Below are 25,946 nucleotides of genomic sequence, written 5' to 3' on the forward strand. Positions count from 1 at the left end.
TCTTAGGCCCTGGAAACCCATTCCCCTGGACCAAATTCAATTATAAAAGGGGGCATGGTCACGGGCCCCATACCCCAGGGCTAAATATAATTAAACAGGGAAGGGGGCATGCGGGGGCAATGCCAGTCTTACATACTTCAGGAAACAAATTCTCTCAATATCGTCCACCCAGTTTACTTCACCAAGCATTCAGCATTAAACAAACTGGCCCACAAATTATATTCTGAAGGAACTTGTCTGCTAAATTTTGAAATGCCTCCTGTTGATGATATCTGTTCTACTCTCAAGCTCTGTAAAATGCTAAAAACGTGGCCATTTGTGGAGTACTAATCTTCCTTTATGGAGGCTGGGTCTAGTAGAGTCAGAAGCCTCTTGTTTTCAGTTTTACTCTGCAAGACTATTTCATCACCGCCCTCAGGATCTTTATATCAGTTGGCCGTGATATGAAGAATACCCTTCTGTGCCACATGGTTCATATTCTGCAACAGACTGTGCCAAAAGTATCACAAGTGCAGTTTTCAATCAATTCTTCACCTCTACACGCTATTTCTTTGAATATTTGTCACAGGTAAACTGGTTGACAAGTGTGTAAAATGCACAGTGATACAGCTGCACACCGATTGTACAATACCAGTGCATAAAAGGACTGCTTGACTATGTACTGCTTCCTTGTATTTGCGTATCCAGTATGGTGCACGGATAGCAGCACCAGTACTCACCGTCTCAGCCCATCTAACTGATTTAGGGAGTATGTGGCGCAACTGGACAGAAGTACAGGACAAGTAGATTGGTAAAATGTTTTTGGCCCTTGGACAAGTTGTCAGGTGAGGCAGGCAGTTGAGAAGTGCAATGGAAAGGTGAGCTCAGTGGTTAGTCATGGTTTATGACTGGGCACCTGATACTGGAAATGGCATGGCACAGCCGAGACAGGACTGTGATGACTCAGGCTGAGTACACGTCCTAGACTTGCTGGGAATCAAGAATGAAAAACACACTAATGATTGTGACACAATGCCCTGGGCCTTGCTGATTGTTAGGACTAAGAATGAGCTGCAGGAATAACCCAGAAAATGTACACAACGATGACTGGAGCACAATGCCAGGCCGAGTATCAGTCTCAGAATGAACTGTTAGAAGAATCAAGAGAAAAATAAACACCAATGATTGGGACACAGTGCCCTGGCCTGGCTGAGATTCCTGGCTAAGAATGAGCTGCTCCACAGCGTGAACTGGATTTGCTGACTCTTAGGACTATGATTGAACGTTTGATAAAAGGAGAGAAAGGGCAACAGCTACCTAGCACCTGAGACAAACAAGTGGCCAACAAGGCTGATCATTCATGACTGAGTCAGGTGATAAGGAAGGAGGAGTACAGAGTGCAATGATTAGCAAATGTTGTGTAACGGATCATTTATGCAAGGAACCAGGTTTGTATGATTTTGTGTTGATAACTGGCTAACAGACATCATAACCTATTATCTTTGTCAATCAATCAATCAGGAGGTTCATGTACAGGGAGAAAATTGTCACCCCATGGGGTCTCCAGGCACTATGGCCTGGCGGGAGATGGCGGTCGAAGAGCCAGGTCTTGAGCTGCTTTCTGAAGTCCTCCAGTGAGGGGGATGTGAGTAGTTGAAGGGGGAGCTAGTTCCAGGATTTGGCAGCGAGGTAAGAGAAGGAGTGCCCACTGGAGCATTCACAGCCGATGCGGCGATGTGTGCCTAGGTGAGGGTGGCTGATCAGAGTTCCCTGGTCGGTGGTAAGTGAGGCGGTCGTTGAGATAGGCGGGTCCAGCACTGTAGGCATGAGTGATGAGCTTGAAGAAACATCTATGCTGTATAGGGAGCCAGTGGAGGACCCTGAGGTGGGGAGTGATGCAGGTTCTTCTGAGGAGATTGAGGACGAGTCTTGCACTGGTGTTCAGGAAGGTCTGGAGGCAGTTAATGAGTTGCTTCATGGTTCCTGTGTACAGTACATTACAGTAGTCGAGGCGGCTAGAGATGAGGGCCTGGGTGACAGTTTTCCTGGTGGAGGAGGGTATCCAATGGAAAATTTTACAGAGCATGCAGAGGATGTGCAAGCAGGTAAAGGAGACGGCGTTGATCTGTTGCTTCATGGTGAGTTGGGTGTCCAAAACGATTCCGAGGTTGCACGCGTGGCTGGAAGGTGTGGGAGGTGGGCCGAGGACAGTTGGTCACCAAGAGTGGTCCCAAAGGGGTGGCTTGTTTCTGAAGATAAGGATCTTTGTTTTGTCTGAGTTTAGCTTCTGGCAGTTGGTCTTCATCTAGGCGTGATGTCAGTCATGGTGTTTTGGAAGTTGGATCGTGTGGAGGAGGTGTCATCGGTAAGGGAGAGCACGAGCTGGTTGTCAGCGTAGGAGACAATGTTGAGTCCATGGGTACGTGCAACGGCAGCTAAAGGGGTCATGTAGGTGTTGAAGAGAGTGAGGCTGAGGCAGGAGCCTTGGGGAACGTCACAGATGTCTTTTGGGGTGGAGATGTAGGGTGGGAGGCAGATCCTCTTTGTTCGGCTGGAGAGGAAGGAGGAGATGCAGTTGAGAGTGTTTTCTTGGATGCCGATGTTGTGGAGTTTGGTGATGACAGTGTGGTGGGAGATGCTGTCGAAGGCTGCGGGTAGGTCGAGGAGGATGAGAGCTGCTAATCCACCAAAGTCTAGGAAGCGTCTGATGTCATCGGTAACTGCGATCAGGGTGTGGTCTTGGTGCTGTGGTTTCATTAGAAACCAAATTAGGATGTGTTGAAGGTGTTCGAGGTAGTCTGTGAACTGGTGGTTGATGGACTTTTCCAGGACTTTGGCAGGAAATGGGATGAGTGAGATGGGGCGACAGTTCCTGAGTTTGCTGGGGTCCACTGAGTGCTTCTTTAGAAGGGGTTTGACCGTGGGGTGTTTCCAGGCGCTGGGGACGATGGCTTTGGCGAAGAGGTGTTTAGGATTTCTGTAAGGGGTGATCCTATTATCTCCATTCCTAGGTTGTAAAAGTGGTGCAGGCAAGGGTCTGTAGGGGATCCAGAATGGATGGATGCAATGATGCTGTTTTCAGTGGAAAACTGCTTCCATTCGGTGATTTGGTGGGAGGGGTGAGGGTGAAGGTCGAGTGCAGTGGGCTGGAGATCAAAGATGCTGTAGATGTCTGCAAGGTTGTGATGGAAGTAGTCCGATAGCTTGTCGCAGAGGGTTTGGGGTGGGTGGATAGGGTTCTCAGTGGCAGAGGGGCAGGAGAATTCTCTGACTATGATGAAAAGCTTTCTGGCGTGGTTGGTGGTTTTCTCGATGCAGGTGGAGAGGGCTTCCATCTTCGTCCCTCCGAGTTGGTGGTGGTATGTTTTGAGGGCAGACCTAAAGGAGTCGAGGTTGGTGGGTGTTCTGTTGGTACGCCTGTCTCTAATTTCCTGCAATGGCATTTGAGGATCCGAAGTTCGGGGGTGAACCATGTGGTCTGTTTGGAGGGTCTGTTGCTGAAGGTGTTTTTCAGGGGGGCGACTATGTCTGCTGTGGATGAGAGCCAGTTGGAGATGTTTAGGATGGTGTCCTTGAGGGCATTGATCCAGGGAGTTTTGGTGACTTTCCCCTAGTTGTGGCGTGGAAGGGTAGGGGGTATGGTTGAGGCATCACGGCATTGCTCGATAGTGAAATGTACGATGTGGTGGTAGGTCCGTGTTACTTTGGTGGTGTGGGAGAATTTAGGGTTAAGTGTATGTCCTGCGTTGTGGTTGGGGGTGGTGACCAGCTGGGACAGACCGATGTTCTTCATGTTTTCGGAAGCGAGGTGGAGTTGACGACTCCCAGGAAGATGTAGTTGTTGGAGTCGATGGCCCAGGTGGCGCTGAAGTCTGGGTTGGAGTTGCAGAAGTTTGGGCTGGGTCCCCAGAGTGGGTGGGGGTTGGTGTGTGTGTGTGTGTGTGGGGAGGGGGGGGGGGGGGGTGTTGGGTGTTAGCAGGCGAGGGTTCCTCTGATGGTGGTATTGCCGTTGGGTTTGTTCTGGAGGTTCAGGTGTTCCATGATTGGTTTTGGGTTGTCGTCCGAAGTAGTGCAGTGGAGGGAGTCCTTGTTGAGGACTGTGATGCCTCCGCTGTGTCTGTTGGGGCAGTCGCAGTGGCTCATGCAACATGTATTATGCTACCCATGGGAGCCCATGTAAAAAGTGTCTGCAGGTCTGCCATTGCAGCCTGCGTGAAAAGGTGCATTCACTATTTCACCACAGGTCACTACACCAAGTCACTGTAAGTCACCCCTATGGTAGGCCCTTCCAGCCCAAAGGGCAGGGTGGAGGTTCCTGTGTGCGAGGGCACCCCTGCATGTGCAGAGGTGCCCCTACAAACTCCAGTTCGAATGCGCTGGACTTCATAAGTGCGGGGAAGCCATTTTACAGAATAAGGGAGTTAATTTTTGGAACAGAAAGAATTGAAGAGGAAAGATCTTAAAATAAACACCTTCACGTGCTGTGTCGATTAGAACACTCTTAGACCATGGTTTCATAATTCAACAGAGGCATAAAAACTGTTCATACACGCAGAGGTACAACTGGACAAGTTAAGGAAGCTGAAGGGCGTAGGCCAGATGCAGGTGGCTGCAGCCACATGACTTATGGGAATGCTGATTCCTTAGTGGGGAATCATGCCTATGGGGAAGCTTTGAACAGAGAATATAGATTCTACTACAACAGTGGCAGGCCCCAGGATGCCACACTTTGCCTCTTCATTTTGTGGCTGTCTTACAGTTAGGATTCATGGGTCATACCGCAAGTACAGGCATGCAGCGGTGGGCATGGGCTTTTTGCCTTAAGGTGTGTGAAAAACCATCACAGACCAGCAATAAGCGCAGAGGTTGGTGAGAAATCCGGAGCCTGTCAGTTCCCTCTTCTATGAAGGCAAAGTGGACTCAGGACACAAGTTATCAGGCAACCGCATAGCCCTTGTGAGAATGGATACTGAGATTTCTGGCTTCACTAACTGGTGACAGTAGAATATTGATTACTTTCTGAAATAAGCCTAGCACCGCATGAGGGGAAAAGGTGAGATCACTCATAATCATGTGTGTTATTTTGATAAAAATTGGGCAGTTTACAGTTAGAAAGATAACCCACAATGACGAGGAAGAGAAAGGCAATTTTAGGCTAGTTTATAAAGGGTTCAAATTGGGAAATCTCACATTTGGGCAGTGGAAGAAAGATTCAGTATGTAAAATGTAGGGAAGTAAGAGTCATACGTATTGAAGGCTCATAGCACACAATAAAACACGAGGTGAACAAAACCAGTAATGTACAAGGTGAAAAATATTTTAGATGTTGTTTAGCAGTGGCTGAGATGCTGCAAATGTCAGATGAAGTACAAGTGACAGAGGAATCAGAGTGGTTGCCATGCATATCAGTGGCTGGAAAGCTGGCTGGCTCACTGACAATCTGCAGGTATCTGTAGAAGCTGAACAAATTCTGGGTGGACAGACAGACTTGCAGAAATATTTCAACAATAATACCAAAGTTAGACAAGGAAGAATGGTCCACCACATCATTTGTCTGCCTATCAGACTGTGATGCACACAGTTTGGAGCAAAACACCAGTTCAGGGTCATGCTTGTTGCCAAGCGCTGTTCCTAGTGGTGTTACAAACAGCAGAGCAGATTGTTTTTAGGTGGCTAAATGGCAGGTGCTATTTACAAGATGAAATGTTGGTTTGTTAGGAATGGAAGACGAACATGATTTAAGGCTGAGCTTGAAGCTGGATAAACTTAGCAAGTGTGCGCATACCACAAAGTAAAGTGGCAAGTTAAAGGTTGAGCATTCACGTACTTGTTGCATACCATATCAAAAGAATGTATGCAATTAATGAAAAAGGAACAGTTTCTTACCTGTAACTCCCTTTCTCAAATAGGGGAATATCCATAATAAGTTATAAGCACTGAACAGTCCTGCCCACGTGGGGGGACCCTGGAGCACTTCTTTAAAATATATTTTTTTAAGTGGAGATTTTTGCCTTTCTTCAGGAAGGCCTGCAAAGACACTTAAGAAAGAGAAATAATGCAGCCTATGTACATAGGCTACCCTGGCCAAAATCTCCATCATGAAGTCAAAAAAGGGGCAGTACATTATGAGATTATATTTGTAACAGAATAAATCTCCCTCACAAACCTCCTTTTTTATCATAGAGATGAGGGAGAATAGGACAGAGTAGCCTCATATGCTGCCATTATTTGGCTAAATAGAGGCTGTGCCTTTAAGAACTTAGTGACCATCGTGCACAGCTGGTGGCAGTTGCTTCAGTTTTTTCTGAAGGCGATGCGAGTCATATGTAGTCTGTATGGACACCTCTGACTATTCCACTGAGGAGGAGGGAGGATTGCTTATAACTTATCATTGAAATTTCCCTACGAGAGAACTGGATTTACAGGTAAGAAACTGTTCCTTCTCTCATACGGGATTTCGATGTATAGTCATAAGTACTGAACAGAATAGCAAGCCCATCCCTACAGAGTCTGGAGGGGGAGACAGAGAATGAACTAGGAAATTTGAAGGAATAGGTTTCTGAGGGAAGCTTGCCCTACTTGAGCATCTGTCCTAGCGTCAGAATCTAGGCAGTGGTATTTAGCAAATATATGAACTGATTTCCAGGTTGCTGCTTCGCAAATATCTGGAATAGGAATATTGCACAACAAAGCAGTAGTAGCCGCTTTTCCTCTAATAGAGTGTGCTTTTGGTCTAGCAGAGTGTTTAGTTAGCCTATTCATAGCACATTCCTAGTGCTGGGATGCGCTAGGGTAGCTATGCGCTCTATAAAACCATAAAACTAAACTAAACTGAACTAAACAGTAAAATATCTGAGACTATTCAAACCGAAAAGGATTGCTTTGAAATGGCTAAGCCTGTACAGAGCGGACCATAGTTGATAAACAATTGGACCAATTTGCGAATATCCTGTGTCTTGTCAAGATCGAATTTCAGAACTCGACTTACATCCAGGGACAGGAGAGTTTTTTACGCTGGAGTAGAGGGATTCTGAAAGAATGTTGGACGAGAGATTGTCTGGTTGACACAGAAGTCCGAAACCACCTTAGGGAGGAATTTCAGGTGCATCCTCATGACCACTTTGCTAGAATAAAATATGGTGTACGGTTCATGCGAACATAGTGCCTGGATCTCGCTAACGCTGTGGGCAGATGTGACTGCCACAGGGTAAGCAGTTTTCCAAGACAGGTGTTGGAGAGAGGCCTTGTGTATGGGTTCAAAGGATTCCTGCATAAGGCGTGAAAGGACTATATTGAGCTCCCATGGAAGGGAAGGGCGCCTAATGGGAGGAAAAACCTTTTTCAAACCCCCTAGGAAATCCTTGATGATGGGGATTCTGAAAAAGGTTTGTGAAGGACATATTCTGTAGGCCGTAAGAGCTGCCAGGTGAACCTTCATAGAAGAGAACTCCAAGCTAGATTGTGCCGAATGGGTTAAGTATGGAAGAATAACATCTTCTTTACAAGTGGTAGGATCCTCATTCTTAGATGAAAACCATAGGTGAAATCTCTTCCATTTGAAGGCATATGCGGAGCGTGTGGAAGGCCACTTTGCCTCTCTGAGGATCTCCATGTAGTCTTGCAGCAGAGTTAAATGTCCATACTGCACTAGCTCAGGAGCCATGCTGCCAAACTCAAAGAGGAGAGATTGTGGTGCACTATCTGGCCTGTGAATTTTGTCAGAAGATCTGGCCTGTATGGCAGCTTGAGATCTGGACAGACGGACCGGTGAAGGAGGTCTGTGAACTTCCACTGACGTGGCCGCTCCAGAACTATGAGTATCATCTTTGCTCTTGAGTGGGACAGCCTGATGAGGACTGCCGCGATTAGGGGAATCAGAAAAGGGTAGAGAAACCTGCTGGATCAGTTGATCCATAGGGCATTCCCCATTGCCCCAGGCTGGAAGTACCTTGGTGCAAAGTTTTGGCATTTGCTGTTTTCTGCGGTGGCGAACAAGTCGATGGCTGGAGTTCCCTACTGTTGAACGATGTCTTGAACGTCCTCGTTTAAGACCCACTCGTGGTTTTCTTGGAGGAGTCTGCTGAAAGAATTGCCTTGAGTATTTTGTACACCTGGAAGGTTAGTCGCAGTGATCAAGAGGTCTCTGGCCAGAAGCCATTTCCAGATTGTTGGGCTTCGTGAGACAAGGGCCTGGACTTTGTCCCTCACTGTTTGTTGAAGTAGTACATGCTTATTGCACTGTCTGTCTGAACAAGCAGGGAGTTGGAGCTGAACGATAGAAGAATCACTTTCAGTGACAGATGGACTGCAAGCAGCTTTAGGAGATTGATAATATATGTTTTTTCTCTCTGTGACCACTTGCCCTGAATTTGAAGGTGCTCCATGTGGCTCCCCATCCTAGTACAGAGGCATCCGTGACTATGGTCTGTGGAGGAATCTTCTGATGGAATGGTGTACCTCACAGGAGATTGGTTGGGGAGCACCACCATTTCAAGGACTGCTCGTGTGATGGGATAGCTCAATCTTGTCATCCCAACTGCCCCTCAGTTGCTCCCCCTGGTCATCAAGTCATTCCTGCAGGGGTCTCATGTGGAAACGGGCATTTGATGTGAGAAATATGGGCTGAGGAGAAAGGATACTGTTCTCATGGTTGGATGAGGGATTTTCATGACAGCTTGAGATTTCCGAAGGATTGGTAAGTGTCTCTCCTCCGGATATGGATAGACTAATACTTTGTGTCTTCGGACATGGGCAGCAACTACTGCCATGTATTTGGAGAACATCTTTGGTGCAGACTTCAGGCCAAATGGAAGCATTTGGTACTGATAATGGCTGCGCCCCACTACGAACCTCAAGAACTTTTATATGAAAGTATGCGTCTTAAAGGTCGATGGAGCAGAGCCAATCCCGTTGGTGTAGTTGAGGGTAATTTTGGTGTAATGCCAGCATCTGGAACTTTTCTCGCCAAATCCACTTGTTGGCCGTTTTGAGGTCGAGAATGGGTCTAAATTGGTTCCTGTATTTCTTTTTGACAACAAAGTACCTGGAATAGATCCTGGTTCCTCACTGATGATGTGGAACAAGCTCCACCACCTGCTTCTGTAAGGAGATGTAGACTTCCACTTGTAATTGTGGAAGTTGGAAAAAGGATGATTTTGAAGAAATGGACGGTGGAGGGCTGGTGAACTTGAGACAATATCCATTGCGAACAATATACCTAACCCAGGCAACCTTGCCTGATGTTTTGCCACTCTTCCAGATAATGTAGGATGCTTCCCCCTACTGGAGTGGGTAACGGAAGAGGGTGAAGAAATGATTCAGGGTTTTGATTCTGTGGGTTGCTTACCTCCCTGAGCAGGCCGCGGACTTGATAATCCTCTAGATTGCTTTCTCTTTTAGGGCTAGTAGGATCGTTGGTAAGGTTGAGACTGCGTACCCGTTTGTTGGTGACCCCAGTAGCACTGGGGGGTTTGAACCCTCTGTGAAGAAAAACGGCACGGGAATGACCTGAAAGATTTTCTTGGCTCTTTAGCTTTCACTAAGCCAACAGCTTTTAGCATCTCCATTTCAGCCTATATCCGCATAATCACATCATTGGTGTGAGTGCCAAAGAGAGTGGTACCAGAAAATGGTAAAGTGAGTATTCTTTGTTGTGATTGTAGCTTGAGAGGGGTGAGGCGAAGCCAGGAATGCCGTTGGAGAGAGACACCATGGTAGTATTTGTGCGCCTCCAGTAGAGGAATCTGCTGCTGCGCTAATGACTTGATTGGAAACCACTAGGCCTTTATTGAGAATTTAACTAAAGTTCTCTCTCTCTTGCCTCTAGGGTGACGCTCAACGAACTGTTGCTGTTATATCTGCCTAATAAGGCAGTGGCGCTTGCAGCCTTCATTGTGGCTGCTGCAGTACTAGTAAGTCCAGTTTGTGACTCTCTTACTCCGGTGGAACTGTGGCAGTAGGAGCAGTGGCATGTTGTTTCTTTGCAGCAACTACAATGACTGAGTGGTGGTGGGTCCATACGAGGAAGGCAGGATCCTGTTCTGGGGGATGGTACTTTTTCTGAAGCCTTGATGGAGCTGGCTTGACTGATGATGGGGTTAAGAAGAGGTCCATTGCAGGTTGTAAAATACCTGAAACTATAGGACGTGAGGCTGACCTATGTTGTAGGGTCTCGAAGATGACTGATGTAATCGGTGCTGGAGTGGAAAATCTGTATGTTTAATTTGTTAGCACCCCTGACGAAAACTTCTTGAAAAGTAGAAATGTCATAAACAGGTAAAATGAGTGGAGGTAGGCAGTCTGAGAGAGTCGGTGAATATCTCCCAGGTACTTGTAGGAGAGGTTTCAATGATGTGTCTGGATCAAGACCTTCCTGAACTGTGCAGATGGAGTGAGCGCCTTGAATTATGTTGACAGTGTCTGGAGTAGTGACATGAATGGGAACGAGATAGGGGTCTTGCAGGAGCAAGTGGCTCTGGTGATAGTGGAGAAGGCGTTCTGGGCGTTGGTGCTGTAGGTGGTTGAGGTGGCTGTAGAAGAGGAAGCGGAGATGGCGCTGGCAGAGGATCAGCTGGTGCATCCCGTGACGGAGTAGGTGCGAGAATAATTTTAAACTGGTGAACTGTAGATCTGTAATTTTTCTGCCAGCTTCCTTAAGCCTGGAGCAGCCAAAACATTTATCAACGTCTACCATCCTTGTTCCCTCGACCTACTCTTTGACGGTGAACGATGAAGACGTCTTAAAACCGGGGTATGCCTTGATGGCGACCGACAGTGTCTCGACATCGATCTTGACCGCACTGTCGACTGACAAAGATGTGTCAACGTCGATATAGATCAACAGCGAACAGCAAGGTGGCCTAATGTTCAATAGGCTCTTCAACGTCGATCGAGGTCTGTGAGATGATGGTGTTGTCATCAACGTTGGTACCCGCTGTCTTGACGTCTATCTGTGGCACATCCTCGACTTCGACCATGGGTAGACGTCAAACAGGTCGGTGCTGTACCTCTTCTCGACGTCGACCGGGACAGACGTTTTTCAGTTGTTTTCTGTCCAGAGACAGTGGACAAAGCCTTGGTAGAGGACTGACCCTCTCTTCCTGCCCTGAGGTCCCACCTGCAGGTTGTCGCTCCTCTGCACCATGAAGGCAAATCTACTCTCTGTCACTATGGGTGTGTCTTGAAAAGTTCATGCAAATATGGCAAGTATCAGGAACATGAGTATCTGGAAGACAGAGAATACATATTCTGTAAAGATCTGTCTTGGCCTTTTCTTCTGTCACAGTCTAAGCACTTATGACAAATATATGGCATTTATGAAGCCAAAAACACAAATTCCTGTAAGAAAATTACAGAAGAATGCAGGAAGAGACCAAAGACGTTGAGTGAATAGGCTGTTGGTAAAAAAGAACTGAAGCAACTACCACCAGCTGTGCATGATGGGATGCTGGTGGTCTCTAAGTTCTTAAAGGCACAAACTCTGTTTTAGCCATACAATAGCAACCTAAGATTCTACTCTGTCCTATTCTCCTACATCGCTATCATATATATAAAAAAAAGGGGGTTGTGAAGGAGATGTAATGGCCCTTTTTTGACTTCATTGTGAAGACTTCAGCCAGAGTAGCCCAAGTACAATCTGCATTATTTGTCTGTTTTTTAAGTGTCTTTACACGCCTTCCTGACGAAAAGTAAAAATCTCCAATTAAGAAGATATATTTTAAAGAAGTGATCACATGTGGGTGGGACTATTCAGTGCTTATGACTACACATGGAAATCCCCTACAAAAGAACCTAGGGAAACTCTGCATTGAGCAATAAGGACAGCTGATTCCTAAGATTAAAGTTAGATCTAATGGCCAAGTGCTCTTTAAAACTGCTTCACTATTTCCTAAAAGACAGTCCTGACATGCGTCTCATGCATGCATGCACACCCACAAAAATTGGTGCAGCCACATATGAGATCAGAAAGCAAGTACACAAGACGTCAGTCGCACACAGAACAGCACAGTAACCAGACAAAGATGAATGGAGAACAAGCAAATGAGATCCTTGAACTGTTCCAAGTTCAGATATCTACTTCTCATTGGGCTTTTCTGCCTTCATATGGACATTAACAGTATATAGTGGGCTTTACCTGCAAGCTTCATTGTTTTCACTGCAGTTATCAACGTTCCCCTGGTTACTGGCTTTAGAACTGTTCTCTTGCTTGGGGTCTTGCTGGTCTTCAGGAAGTAAAAGCAGAGCATTTCTTAGACAGATGGCTGCAAACTCCATGCTGGCTACAGGAATAGCGGAGGACTGTCCATCGCTTTTGGGAAAAAATAGATTACAACTTCAGAAAACATTAGTCATATCGCAAGATTTAAACATAAAGAGGTTTTTGACCTTAGAATTCCTTCAACATATTTCAAACGGTCACAGAAGGGTAAAGAAAAAGTTTAGTTTTTACATTATGCCTTGTCTAGGTCACATGTCTGCTACATTAACAGATATTCACAACACTTATGCCCCAGGAACAAGTCACTACTAACAGTTTAAGTTAAAGCAAAAGAAGAAACTATACTTACCGGCAACAATGTTTGCCCTAGATCAGCTGGCAAATGTATGGTATCAAAGCACTATTATTACAAACACAATAAGCTCCCACATGGGACATGCAACTATCATTGTGCCTGAATGCCTAGACACAATGATCTTTCTCCCTCTCATACTTCTATTTCAACCAGACTGTTCTTCTCTGCAGTAAGATACCTTCACCCATGAATAAACCAAGCAGTGGCATTCTGCACCATCTGGAGCCTCTGCTGTAATCTAGTCTGCAAAGTACCAAAGCCTTTAAAGCCGAATTACTAAATGAGACTTTGAGGAAATTCAGGTTTCACCTTCAGAACATAGGCTATGAAAAACACAGTAAAAAACACAGGCCCATAGACAGTTGTTCTGGTTCTAGTATGACCCCTAAACTCTTTATCGCTCTCACTGGCTAGGACATGAAACAGTCTCTAGAAACCAAAAGGCTGAATCCCAAGTGACATGAAAGTGTGTTATGTGAATATAATAGTGACGCTGAGCGAGAGAAATAGGGAAAATATATTAAGATTGTTGAATTTAAGGAGGTGTAGTGTTAGATAAAAACAGGAAATTGCACACCTACAAGCAGAAACGGTCACAAATATCATTGTAGTCCATGTCTCACTGGAACCCTCTTCATGTTCCACATGAAAGTATAACTTCAGCAGTAGGCCTACCCACCTACCAGAGGGCGTCTGGAGGTCTCCATAGTCAGTTACTGACGACCCCCAAAGGGTCTAATGTCCATAAAATTTGTAAACCAAAGAATAGGTCCCTGGTAAAAAGGCATTATGTTGCCCATAATCTGAAAGGCCACAGAGATCAACAAGAAATCAAAGACACTAATGATGATAAAGCGAATGAGATTAAATAAACAAATATGTGGCATGTGCTCAACGATCAAGATTTAGAAGCTTGATACAGATCTTGAACTCTTTAATATGGACTCTCAAGTGACAAGCCCCAAAATAGTACAGGAACATAGAAAGCAGCTTTCACAGACTCAGTGGTTTTGCTGAACTGCAATATTGTTGTTTTGGGACCTGAAGGAGGACTCCTCCATTGTTCGTTATCAACTGAGAAAGTTATAAAATGTCTGGTCCTGTACTCTAAGATGGCTCAAAATTAAGGGTAGAGCAGTTACTGAATCATGACCTTCTCCAAAGTATTAAATGAAACGTGGATTTTTTTGTCAACTTGGCTGGGTAAATCAAGTCACAATCCTTGTTTTGTTTTTCCATCCAACTTACACAAATTCACCAATGTGATGGAAAAATAATCTTCAAATATGAATCTATGATCCATGTTTCAAAGCTCTGCATACCATCCCTTGCTCTAACTCACCAAAATCAACCATAAATCTGAAAAATAAAAAACAGATGTCTCTACCCAAATCACACTGGTGGCATTAGTAATCTAAATGTTGGCTGCAGCAAAAGTGGGCATAAGTGTTCGTACCAGGGAAGTAGAAGTGCTAACTTTCTTCTTAGTATGACCCTTTGATTTGTAAAAAGAGGTCCAAATTCAACCGGTTATGTACTTGACACCTCTAACGCTTAAAGTACAAAAAGTCTTAAAATAATCAAATACTCTGAACAGATGCGCTAATCCACTGCACAGTCACTGTCACCATTAAAATGCAAAGGGTGGTTGACCGTTTTATGTTCATATAGTTTAGAGTGGCGACGGGTTTAACACATCCCTAACAAGAACTGAAACAGGAGCCTCAGCTCTAACCTGCAGACATTTTACCTGGGCCACTTCACCTGCGAGGACCGATATTGGTGTAAGAAACATCAAAAATGAAGGAAGAACCTAGTTTCAATAATTGCTATAAAATGAGTAATGTATTGGCCAGACAAAGCTGTTTGAATTACCCAATTTGGTTCACCTGACAAAAATGGGGTTATACCAGGCCGCAAAGCTTCAATAAATATAAGGATACTGTTCCATGTTGCAGAAGAAGCACCACTGAAGTGGCCGCACTTCACACACTTCGTCCTGAACATTAAAAAAAAACCTCTGTTGTGCTGATCTGGTGATATCCTTTCCAGGTTCTGGAGCGATTTCAAATGGAAAGAGGCATTGTAAGGTAGATTTCATTGCTCTACTGAGAGGCTCAAACGTAGTCTTCCCAAATAGATGGGAATTAGTTCAAAATAGTTTGCAACAGGAGTATACATGAAAAAATGAGAATCTTGAACTTAATGTTACTTGGGAATTGTGATTATTATAGGTTTACTGAACAAAGAATTGAGATTTTATTAAAGACAAGGAGGCTAGTGTTATGCTTAACATTTTATTCACTACTTCTGGAACAGCACCTTTAAAAGCTTCCAATTAGAATGACCACACATCACGCACATCACAATAGAATAGAATTCTGAGTCTCATAAATATAGGCTGTGCACAATTTTCCGTCAGTCTCGCTCAATCCTTCTGATAACCATATCTTCAACCTCAATTATCAATCTGCAAAATAAAAATTCTATTATTTATCCATTTTATCAATAAAGATTTTCAAAGAAACTTCCTAAAAAACAGATAAAATTTAATTCATACACTGTGTTAAAGCATAAAGTACACATATACCTATAGCAAACATATACACATATTTAAATATTATTATGAACATTTTAAGATACACAGCCCACATACTGTTATAACCATCTTATAAATATGTAAATATAAACCCCTCACCATCACCTGGGTTAGGTGGGTGGGACAATGCTAGCCTCCTTGTTTTTAATAAAATTTAGATTTTTTTGTTCAGTAAACCTATAAGAATTGCAATTTTATGTCAAGACCGGAGGCTAGCATTATGCATGTTCAAAGCTCCGTAAAGCACATTTACAAACATGCTCAAATTATTTAAATTAAAACTTCCTAAATGTTTCAGCATTTGACCAATCTGCCGTTTTCAAAATGTCTTCTAAATGACCTTCCATACATACCTTGCTTGCCATTGCACCTCTTACTGAATGTGATGTAAATGTGGCCAAAACTACCCCAGCATTACTCATCACCATCTTAACCCATCTAGCAACTGTCACATTTGCCACTTGTTTTAAAGGTTTTACATATGAAACTAATAGTTTAGTATCACCTTACCTCCTGTTTTCGGACATTAACTTCATACTCCTTCAGGCATCTCACTGTGCACAATTTCGGGACGTCATCAAACATTGGATAGAATATAGATTCGGACATACTTAGATCGTTTATAGACTTGAAACATCACTCCTTCTGGTTGAAAAAACCTATGCAATATTTCTAAAGCTCGCACATCCGAAACTCTCCTAAAATAAATTAAACAAAGTCGCCAACTTCAAAGTCAACTGCTTAGTTTCCAGAAACCTGTTTTCTGGCCAAGAAATTAACAACTGTAAAACCGGATCAACATCCCACATTGAATGATATTTCGCTCTAGGTGGCCTCTTCAATCGGATTCCTTTCATAACTCTACATATTACTGGATTCCTCCCAATTGATAATCCTTGTTGCAACGAATGACCAGCTGCAATTGATGACCTATAACAATTTACCATTCTATAAGACAGTCATTTCTCAAATAATACAGCAAAAACATTGGCCACCTCTATCTCATCAACTTCCACGGGATCCAAAGTCCTCTCCAAGCAGCAACATGTCCAAACTTTATATGCTCCTTGATATTGATTTCTAGTTCCCGGTGCCCATAAATCATGGAGAAAACCAGAAGCTGTTCTCAAAAGGTCTGTTAGTCTTCCTGAACACATGATATCTTCCATACAAGGAGGTTCATACAACCTGTTTCCGCCAACTCATGTCCTTCCTTCCAGACCCACTAGAAGACCTCTGTGACAGCATATTAAATACGGTTCCACAGCCATTTCCATAACCGTTGGAAACCAAAACCTGAGTCTTCCACAAGAGTTACAAGAACTAATTGACATCTGTCTCTTCACCTGAACGAACACCCTCTGTATCACTGAAAAAGGTGGAAATGTGTAACCTTTCATTACTGAACACTCCTGTGTAAATGCATTGATTGCGATTGTGCCATGGTCTAGTCTCCAACTGACATAACTCTGTAATTGATAAGTTAGCCTTGAGGCAAACAGATCCAATTCTAAAGGCCCTAAAAGCAGTTGAATCCTCATGAATAAACCTTTGTTACATTTCCAATCACTGAAATCTCTCAAATTCCCCAAATACCAATCTGCCTTCACATTGAGGAGCCTGGGGAAATGTTCCTCTTTCAATCCTTTCTTGTGTTCTAAGCAAAACTCTCTAATTTCTGTCACCAATTCTGTCAACTTCTTGGACCCGCTGCCTCCCAACCTGTTCACATATGTTACCACTGTCACATTGTCCATCTTTAATATTATGAATTCCCCATTAAAAACTCTTTGAAACTGCATATCACAAACAACCCTGCTTACATCTCCAAATAATTTATGTGTTCTGTCTTCTCTGACAAATTCTAAATTCCACCTGTCTCCTGATCCAGACAAGTTGCACCCCAACCCAAGGTGCTGGCATCCATTACTGCAACAAAATCTGGACTCATTCCAAAGACAGCTTGGCCATTTCAAGCCTCCAAATTCTCCTTCCACCAGCTCAACATCTCTTGTGCCTCCTGTGTCATGGTCACCATATCTCCATAAAACAAACCCTTCCTCAGACTTGAAACCTTCAAATGTTGAAAAGCTCTGTAAAGTAAGGGACCCGGAAACACTGCTTCAATAGAGGATGACATCAGACCTATTATTTGAGCCAAATCTCAAATTTCACACTTTCCTTTTTCCAAATTAACTTCACCTCCTCTCTTTTCTTTCATACCTTCTACTTGGGCAATTATGATGGATTTATCTCCGTAGCCACTACAAAGCCCAAAAACTCTATTTTCCTTATTGGAACTAGAATGGATTTGTCTAAATTCATTATGAAACCCAAAGCCTGAAACAATTCCATCACTATTTTTAATTGTGGTTGCATCTCTAGAATATGCTGATTCATTATGAGGAAATCGTCTAAAAAACAATCATCCTTATTCCTCTTTCTCTTAAATGACCTCAACTGGTCTCAGAAATTTTGTAAAACACCAAGAGGCGGAAGATAATCTGAAGAGAAGGCAAGTAAATTGATACATCCGCTTTTCCCAAGGAATTGTAAAAATTTTTGGCTCTCCTTTGCCACTGGAATTGTGAAATAGGCATCCTTGAGATCCTGTTTCACTATCCAATCTAAATCCTGAAGAATGTCTCGTAACAAATGTATCCCTTACAATTGAAATGGTGGTGTGTTACAGACTGATGCAAACCTCTCAATTTTATGACAGGTCTCAAGCCCTTGTCTTTCTTCTCTACCAAGAACAAAGTACAAAACCGTTGTCTTCCTTTTCTATTTCCACAATAGCCCTTTTCTCTAATATACACATTATTTCTTCCTGTACAATGTCCTCCAACTCTGTCTGAAACAACAATTCTTTTGGTTCTCTCATTTGGAAGGGTTCTTGATTGAATTCTATACAGTAACCCTGTATTGTCTGTAAAATCCACACATCTTGAGTTATTTTTGTATTACTGCAACCTCCCTCCTGCACTTGTAGGGATAAAAGTGGAAATAGACCTCATACTCACCTTGCCCTTGATTTTGAGTAGTACTCTGTCCTCTACTTCTGCTCGATCTACCTTGTCTTCTCCCTTTTTGGGGATAGAATTGTGAACCACTCTGGTTCCTGAATGAGCCATATACTTGGTTTTCTGAATACTGCATTTGATATTGGGCTTTACAATATGGGCAGTCGGAATGGCGCCCTCTCCCTCGGGCCCTACCATAAAAACTACTGTCATTAAAAACTCTCTTCATCAAATATTGTGCCTTGTCCAGAGTAGTAAAGGTATGTCCATACTTAGTAAGGGACTTAACCATCCCTTCACCAAAAAGCAGCCCTCTTGCGTCATCGGAAATTTCTTTCCAAATCAAATAATTCTCCAGTATTGGATCTTTCATAGATTCACATGCTTGAATCATGCCCGTGGGATGATTCAAGCATGTGAATCTATGAAAGATACCAATACTGGAGAAATACAGTTACAGGTAAGTAACTAATTTTCTTTCAGGTTAATGCGCAATAACACTGTTTTCTGGCATTTGCATTCCTAGAAAACATATTGTTTATTGACAGCAACCTTGCAAAGTAATAATATAAAATCTGCACCTTTTATGAGGACATTTTCTACTGCATCGAAAATATTTTCCAAAGGTCCCAGAATATCCAAGACCTTATCCTGACATTGTTTTAAAGATTTCTCAAATCTTTTCCTAGCTTAATCAAGTATGTGGTTAAATCAGGGTCCAAATTAGATGCAGTAGTCACTTTTATTTCAATAACAGGTCAAGAGCATTCAGCTCTCATTATACTGCTTTCATCCTTTTCCAAAGATTTTCATAACCGTGACTTAATATAATCTGCAACATAGTTTAAGGTCCACCACTCCTTGCCCCTAGGGTGACGGATATCCTTGGGATCAAATCATTTTTCACCAAACAACTGTATAACAGGAGACTCTTAATTTTAGGTCTCACTGTAATCTCTTCCTCAACATCTAAATCATCTTTATATTCTAAATCCAGAATATATTCTTCTGAATTTGATTTTTTTAGTTTAAGATCCCAATTCACCATCATTTTTATTTTCAGTGTGTAACTGACTTTTTGTTATGTCGCACTGGACATCTTGTTTTCTTTCAACAGCTTCTGATTCCTCCATTACTCAGCATCTCATCCATCTGCTTACACATCTTCAGACATTTACCCCTAATGCCCTTATTTACATCATCCTCATCCAATCTGAATAATATTCCTCATCATCTAAATTCTGCTTTTCTATTTTTTTGTTCAATAGTTGCTGAACAGTTTCCTGAGCTACTGATTGTATTTCTTTAGTCAGTACTTTCCTTATTGTCTCTTCCTGTGAGCTATTTTCCATAATGGGCTCACTCATAATGTCTGCCTCTAAATAATTAGCTATTTCCTCAATGTATATATTCGGTAAAATCACTTCAGTCCTGTGTAAAATTATTAATTTAACTCCTCACAAGGTGCAGTTCAACAAAAGCGAGTCTGATCGTTACAAACTGCCACTTGGACACAGCTATTTCCACTGTTTCCATGGAAACAGCTTAACACCTCAAATTCCTTTAGAAATCGGCCTTACTGTCAATCCAATAAGTCGATTTCCTTTAGAAACAAGTGTACCTGATAGCACGATCACAACGCTAAGTCAAAAAGCTCAATGGCCCCCAAAAAATGCTACACCTGCTTAAATAGACGATACAAGGATTTTCAAGCATCTTCCACTGCGTGCATATCGTCATAAGCACAAGCGACTCGAGCGCAGAAGTGGTGCATATGGTTACGGGCCCAAGTGATTCATGCGCACAAGTCGTGTACGTTCTATAATGGTAAGTATTTCTTTTAATATGAGCAAACAATTGTACCTTAACATTTAAGATTATAAACGCTTAATAAGAATCGTTTTTTTAGAAACAATAATTCCAAACATTCCTTATTCTCAAAATATAATTCTACTGTTAAACCATGAAAATGAAAAATAATAAATCTAATGAACATTAAATTGAGTGGAAACAACTATAAAATACATACAAAGTAGATAATTCCCAAAGAACACACTAGTAATTCACACTCGTGTAATCATACCAAAAACAATACTTATCTGTCCAGAAGCAGCAAACAAAAGAGGAAGAAAATGGTGGACAAGCTATACTTATGAGACTCAAAATTCCATTCTATTGTCATGTGTGTTCATTCTATTTGGAAGCTTTTAAAGGTGCTGCTCCAGAAGTAGTGAATAAAAGGTTATGCATAATGCTAGCCTCCTGTCTTGACATAAAATCAGGGTGTACAATTCACAAATAGGTATACTGGTTGGTAATTATGGAGTACCAATTGCTGAATTGTGCCCCCGTGCAGCCTTCTGGAGAACACTACCACTGACAGTGAGGGGAAGCACTGCACTAGCTAGAATTATAATGCCCCCCCATCTTATTTTGCTAACCTGTTCGTATTGGTGTTGAAGTCTATCTTCAGACACCTCGAAATTCAGATGGGGGAGAGGATATGCAACACGGGCCACCATATCCATGTCTAAATTGAAATTACCAGTGACACAGGGTGGCATAGAGGCCCCGGATTTTGAAATGTACTTCCCTGGGTTCCCAGCTGCAGTTCAGTGTGCGCTGGCTTTGTGATACAAACATTCCAGAAATATGATTCCCTCAAGTCACCCACATTATAGGCACTTCGTAGACTGGTGAGTTTGGCACTGGGTTGGTATCAAAGCTCAGTTAGGAAAACACCAAGGAACCTCTTATATCCTAGAAATTAAACTGTGGAAATTAACTAAAGATATTGCATTATCTAGCACCAGAGAACTTACTAGCTGGGAGTGGGAGGCGAATGACTATAGAAAGTGATTTATCTGAAAGAGTTTCAGTTACACATCATAAAATGCAAAAATATAAGATTAGATCATATCACATAAGATTATGACAACTCATGTTCACAATCGTTACATGAAATGTGAATGTCAATGCAGAATATGTACATATTATGGACAGCACCAATATGATATGTGGAACAGCTGAAAAAAACACATTTGAAACATGATGTCTGACAACAATATTAATAAAGCAAAGTATGTGATCCATCTGATTGTTAGACAACAGTTTAGTAAAAATAATAACATTTGGTTCAAAACAAGAAAGGAGGAAGGCATGACGAGTAGGAAAGCTAGGCCACAGTAGCAGCTATCAACATACATTATAAACAGTACTGGCAGTGAAGAGGAACTAATTTACTGCAATGGCAACAGAGCAGAAATGTAAGCTAGGCTAAGCAATGGTCTCCTGTGTAATAAGTCTGTTTGGAACTGCCCAGACAGAGTAATCTAAATGCCCCACAGCAGCTCACTTATAACATGTGAGGGGTGCATGCAAGTACTGGTGTGCTCTTAGAGGCACAAACACACAAAAGGGACCGAGGTTAAGACACCAGGACACAGAGACTGACATAAGAACAATGCAAGGGGGGACAGAGACCTTAACATCTTAATACACTAACAGAGGCAGAGAGAGGGTAGATCTATGTGGTTGGGGAGTGGGATGGAGTGGAGGCAGGCACTAAGTACTCATGTGCTTGTTTGCTAAACATTCCAGAAGGCTGAAAAATACTGACAGTGAATGTGGTTTAATCATTTTCTACATTAAACTACAAAAAACATTTTTTTCCACTGACATTTACACAGGGTTTGCAGGTAGATAAATCTGAAACCTTTTCACAATTTTTTTTTTTTTTTTACAGTTTTCCTCTTGCAGAACACAGACCTACAAAATTGCAAAAGCCAGGCCTTGGAAAACCAGTGTTCAAGGAAGTATGATCTCTGCTGACTATTTCTACTAGCAACAATAGTGTGCTTGCCAAACACAGGTTGAAGCCTGAAACATTCAGCTATCAAGAATACATGCATTTTCACCAATGTACCTGTTTAGGATGTTTGGCAGGCCCTAGTCTAGCAGAATAAACTTGACTCTGCATTGTCCCCATGGGAGTAAACAAGGCTCGGGCAAACAATATGAAACTAGATTTCTATAGAGAATTTGCAGTATAGCACGACCAATGCAGGTTGACCTGTACTTGTTGGTTGAACCCTTATGTAAGGAACAAACAACTGTAAATCTCTGAATACGTCAGATGACATATTATGCCATACCGCCCTGTTATACTGAAAGAATCTCAAGAGGCACTGACAAATCTATATGGCAAAGAAAGACACTCACTTATAGACAGCATTTTGTACGGACTGTGATGCGAGGACTATTTTTCGGTGATATCCTTGGCCCACAATGGACTGTACAATACCCTTTTTGCTTGGAAGACCTTTGAGTTCTTGCTCCGAATTCTAAAGGGAGAAATATAAGACAGTTGTGAATAAAGAGCAACTGCTGAAAAAGCATACTAATTTTTTCTAAATAAACTAAACATTTTACTTTCTCAAAGCTATAATTAAAGCACCAACCAATCATAAATAAGCTGTCTCATAACAAACATTTAGGACAAATTCAGGTAGAGCACTATAGAAGAAACTGCACACAAACTAGACATAAAACAGCAAGCCAAAAGTACGGAGCAGTTTAAGAAAATACAGACAACCATATTTTAGTGATTGAGAAACACAAAGAGAAGCTTTAAACCATATTAAATATAAGCAAAAATAATCTAACTGTAAAAACTCTGCAGATAGGACTGGAGTATTTAAAACGATGAGGGGCAACAGGAAGGTCAAACCATAAAGAAGCCAACTATCCTACGAAATCTTACTGAAGTGCGATTCACAAAACACCTTTTATTCCCCATCTCTTTTGTGAGAGCTAAAATGTTGCATGGTAGAGTACGGGTACTGTTTCTGAGCAGCAAGCTTCCTTTCTTTGCTTCTATCAAATATGCTCCTAAGGCAATACTGATAAAGAATAATGTCCTTTGCAATGGTGCCTTCAAAGAATAGCTGAATGAGTCAATGGTTTGCTCTAACTCTGAGGTCTACTTTCTAAGTTCTCATGCTTGTGGTGAATAATGCTCTGGTACACCTGATCTAATTTTGACATCCTGTTAAAGTGGATCATTGTTTTGTTGTCTCTTAACTAGCCTAAGGATTTTCTGTTTTAATAAGAATTTCTCCTTGCTTCAGAATTTGATCTACGAGTTCTTAGAATCTGTGAAAGTAGTTGTCTCCCACACCCAATTGTACAGACCTCTATAAAGGTAATGTGTGCTCATTGGAGATGCAACATGGTCTATCTGGAGTAAGTTATCCTTTCAGGGCGGTCTTTCCAGTCCATGACCTGCAGGTACACGGAAACCATGCTGCAACTAACAGTCAACACATAATTTCCAGCCACCTGCAATTAAAATATGACCTGTTCATGGAAGGAGGCAGGCTACCTGATCTGTACTTTATGTGGAAGGCAAAAGTTTTGTTGCACCCATCTTAAGCTAGCCAACTTTCACAACAATGCTCTCAAACCCAGCATAAGTGTATAGCACAATTTAGTGATTTGTCTAATCCAGTCATCCAAGCAAAGCATGCTCACCTAATTTCTTGGTGAAGATGGCTACCTTGTTCCTAGTTAGGCCTATGTTTTAGTTTCACATTATCAGTGCCACCGCGCTAAGGCGTCAATATCAAGCAACAAAGATAAACAAACTGTAGGTGTTCACATTAGGTACTTCACCTCTTCACGCCTTTGAGGGAATTGTTTTTATAAATGACCGTTCCATGCATGTCTTGTTATCTATTGTTTGGGAGCAGACCTAGGTCAGGGGTCCGAGCAGATCAGTATAAATGCACCTCACTTAGCCAGATAGTCAGAGGGATCCCGACCAGATGCCATCGCTGCTGCACGTCGCCTTGACGCTGACCCAGTCTTCGTGTCCCTACGGAGTCTGAGCTAGAGACCTCATTCCAAGGTAATGAGGGTTGGAGGGCTCTTCTCATGGACATGGCACTGGCAGATTAGGTGTATTACACCTAGCTCTTTTAGGTTAGAGATTAGGTACATCATATTAGGACATATCTCATACTTTGTCATTTCATATCATTGCAAGATGGTGGGGGTCTTTGTATTAATGACTCTTGTCTTTACCATTCTGTTTCTTGCATTATTCATTATCCTAATCACTGAAGCCCATGGAACTTATCGCAGATTGCAGTTTCGTTAAATGAAACCTTTTGAAACCTTACTGCATCTTCTTCATTGCCTGTGTTTGATTGAGACATGTTGTTAATGTGAGAAAGGGGTAATCTCCATTTAACCACGACACTCCCTGAGATGTCGCACTCTTGAGTTCATGCGCAAAGGCTGCCACAAATCACCTTTTACTGTTTGGGTTTTTGGTGAGGTGCTTCTATTGAGCCGGGAGGGCTGGGTCGAGAGTTGCGACTTGTTGTAGGATGGGCATAGTCACCTACAAACATAAGTAATGTCATCCTTGAACCAGCAGTCTTGCCTAGAGCAAGAGGTAAACTAAGACAATCTTAATACAATATTCTTAATATAGTAACACTAAAGATGATGTAATTTCTGCCAGTAAATTTACTCAAATAAATCACTCATGCTGCTTAAAGGAACAGAAGTGAATTTAAAACCACCACGAAAGCCCAACCTACCTTAAAATATAATATAAGAATAAAATATTCTTCATTAAAGGGCATTTTCTGCTTCACGGGCTCTTCAAAGCTACCTCATAAGGGAGTTACATTAAGCTGGAGACACTAGCTAGTATTTTTTAAAGAGGCCAGTCTCGCCTAGTTTCCAGGCAAGTGTTGTTCAAAAAAACAAAGACTTCTTGGTGAAAATATAACTTCAAACATTTGCTGTAGTCAGAAGTATCTTCCTCCCCTGTTGTGTTGTTCTGGCTTTCAAGGTAAGATTCTCTTTTAGAACAACAATAGAAGAAGGACTTGCAACATTTCATATAAAAGTAATGGCACAGGTTTGCTGGTGTGCCAAAAAAACTAGATTTTATGATAGCTTGTTCTGATACCACCTTCCACCAAAAATGGGCGAGTCACTGAAGGCTTGGGCCAGACGCCTGGATCTGCTCGTTGTACTCTTAGATCCTCAATCCCAAAATGAGCTGCACTTTCATGGGGTTTCTTTCTACCATCCGCACTCTACCCTCATGCACCAAGAATTAAAAAAACAAGTATTAACTTTGACGTAAAACACGGGAAAGACAGAGATATCTATCTGGTTAGTGGCTAAATTGCACAATGTGAACACAGAGAACCTGGGATCAATCTCTGCTTTGCAGCCTGACCACTTTGTGTGATCCTAGGCAAATATATTTTCTGTGGTTCACTTAATAGACTGTCATGTTGCTCTATGGCTATATAATAAGAATCAAAGCCACACATAATATCACATGACATAACATGAGTTTTCTCTTAATTCACTAATTGCGAAGTCATCAGGGCGGGAGGGCATGAATATTTCCAAGTTCATGTTTAAAAACTTTTCAATACATGGCTTTCAATGCACTACTGTAATCTGATGCATTTAGGTGAAACTCTTTGGCATATTTAAGGATACCAATCTGCACACCAGCATTAAATGCACAACATTCCAAGGAGTCTACTTTCAAATTAAATCTTATTCGGATCTATGGGCTACTGAGAAGCAAAAAAGAAAGCAAGGCATACAACTTAAGGAGTTTAAAAGTAAAATACTGGAACTTCCACAGCATGCCACAAGTTCCTCTGTGTCACAGAGGTGCTTTAACCTCATCAAGGACGGTAAACTTGGAAGCATTCCGTTCCTAGACTATTGCCC

At 42.3% G+C, this 25,946-nt stretch overlaps 1 protein-coding gene across 6 annotated transcripts in view; it reads right to left on the reverse strand.

Moving 5' to 3' along the window:
* Positions 1 to 25,946, reverse strand: part of CNOT10 (CCR4-NOT transcription complex subunit 10) — a 281,547-nt gene that overhangs the window by 55,706 nt on the left and 199,895 nt on the right. For all 6 annotated transcript variants that reach the window (XM_069211989.1, XM_069211987.1, XM_069211986.1 and 3 more), the window contains 2 exons: positions 22,395 to 22,516; positions 12,113 to 12,286 (listed from right to left, as the gene is read on the reverse strand). In XM_069211989.1, the coding sequence (XP_069068090.1) occupies positions 12,113 to 12,286; positions 22,395 to 22,516 (296 nt within the window). The remainder of the gene's footprint in view (positions 1 to 12,112; positions 12,287 to 22,394; positions 22,517 to 25,946) is intronic.

This window comes from Pleurodeles waltl, chromosome 10, assembly GCF_031143425.1.
Source record: "Pleurodeles waltl isolate 20211129_DDA chromosome 10, aPleWal1.hap1.20221129, whole genome shotgun sequence".
Taxonomy (NCBI): Eukaryota; Metazoa; Chordata; class Amphibia; order Caudata; family Salamandridae; genus Pleurodeles; species Pleurodeles waltl.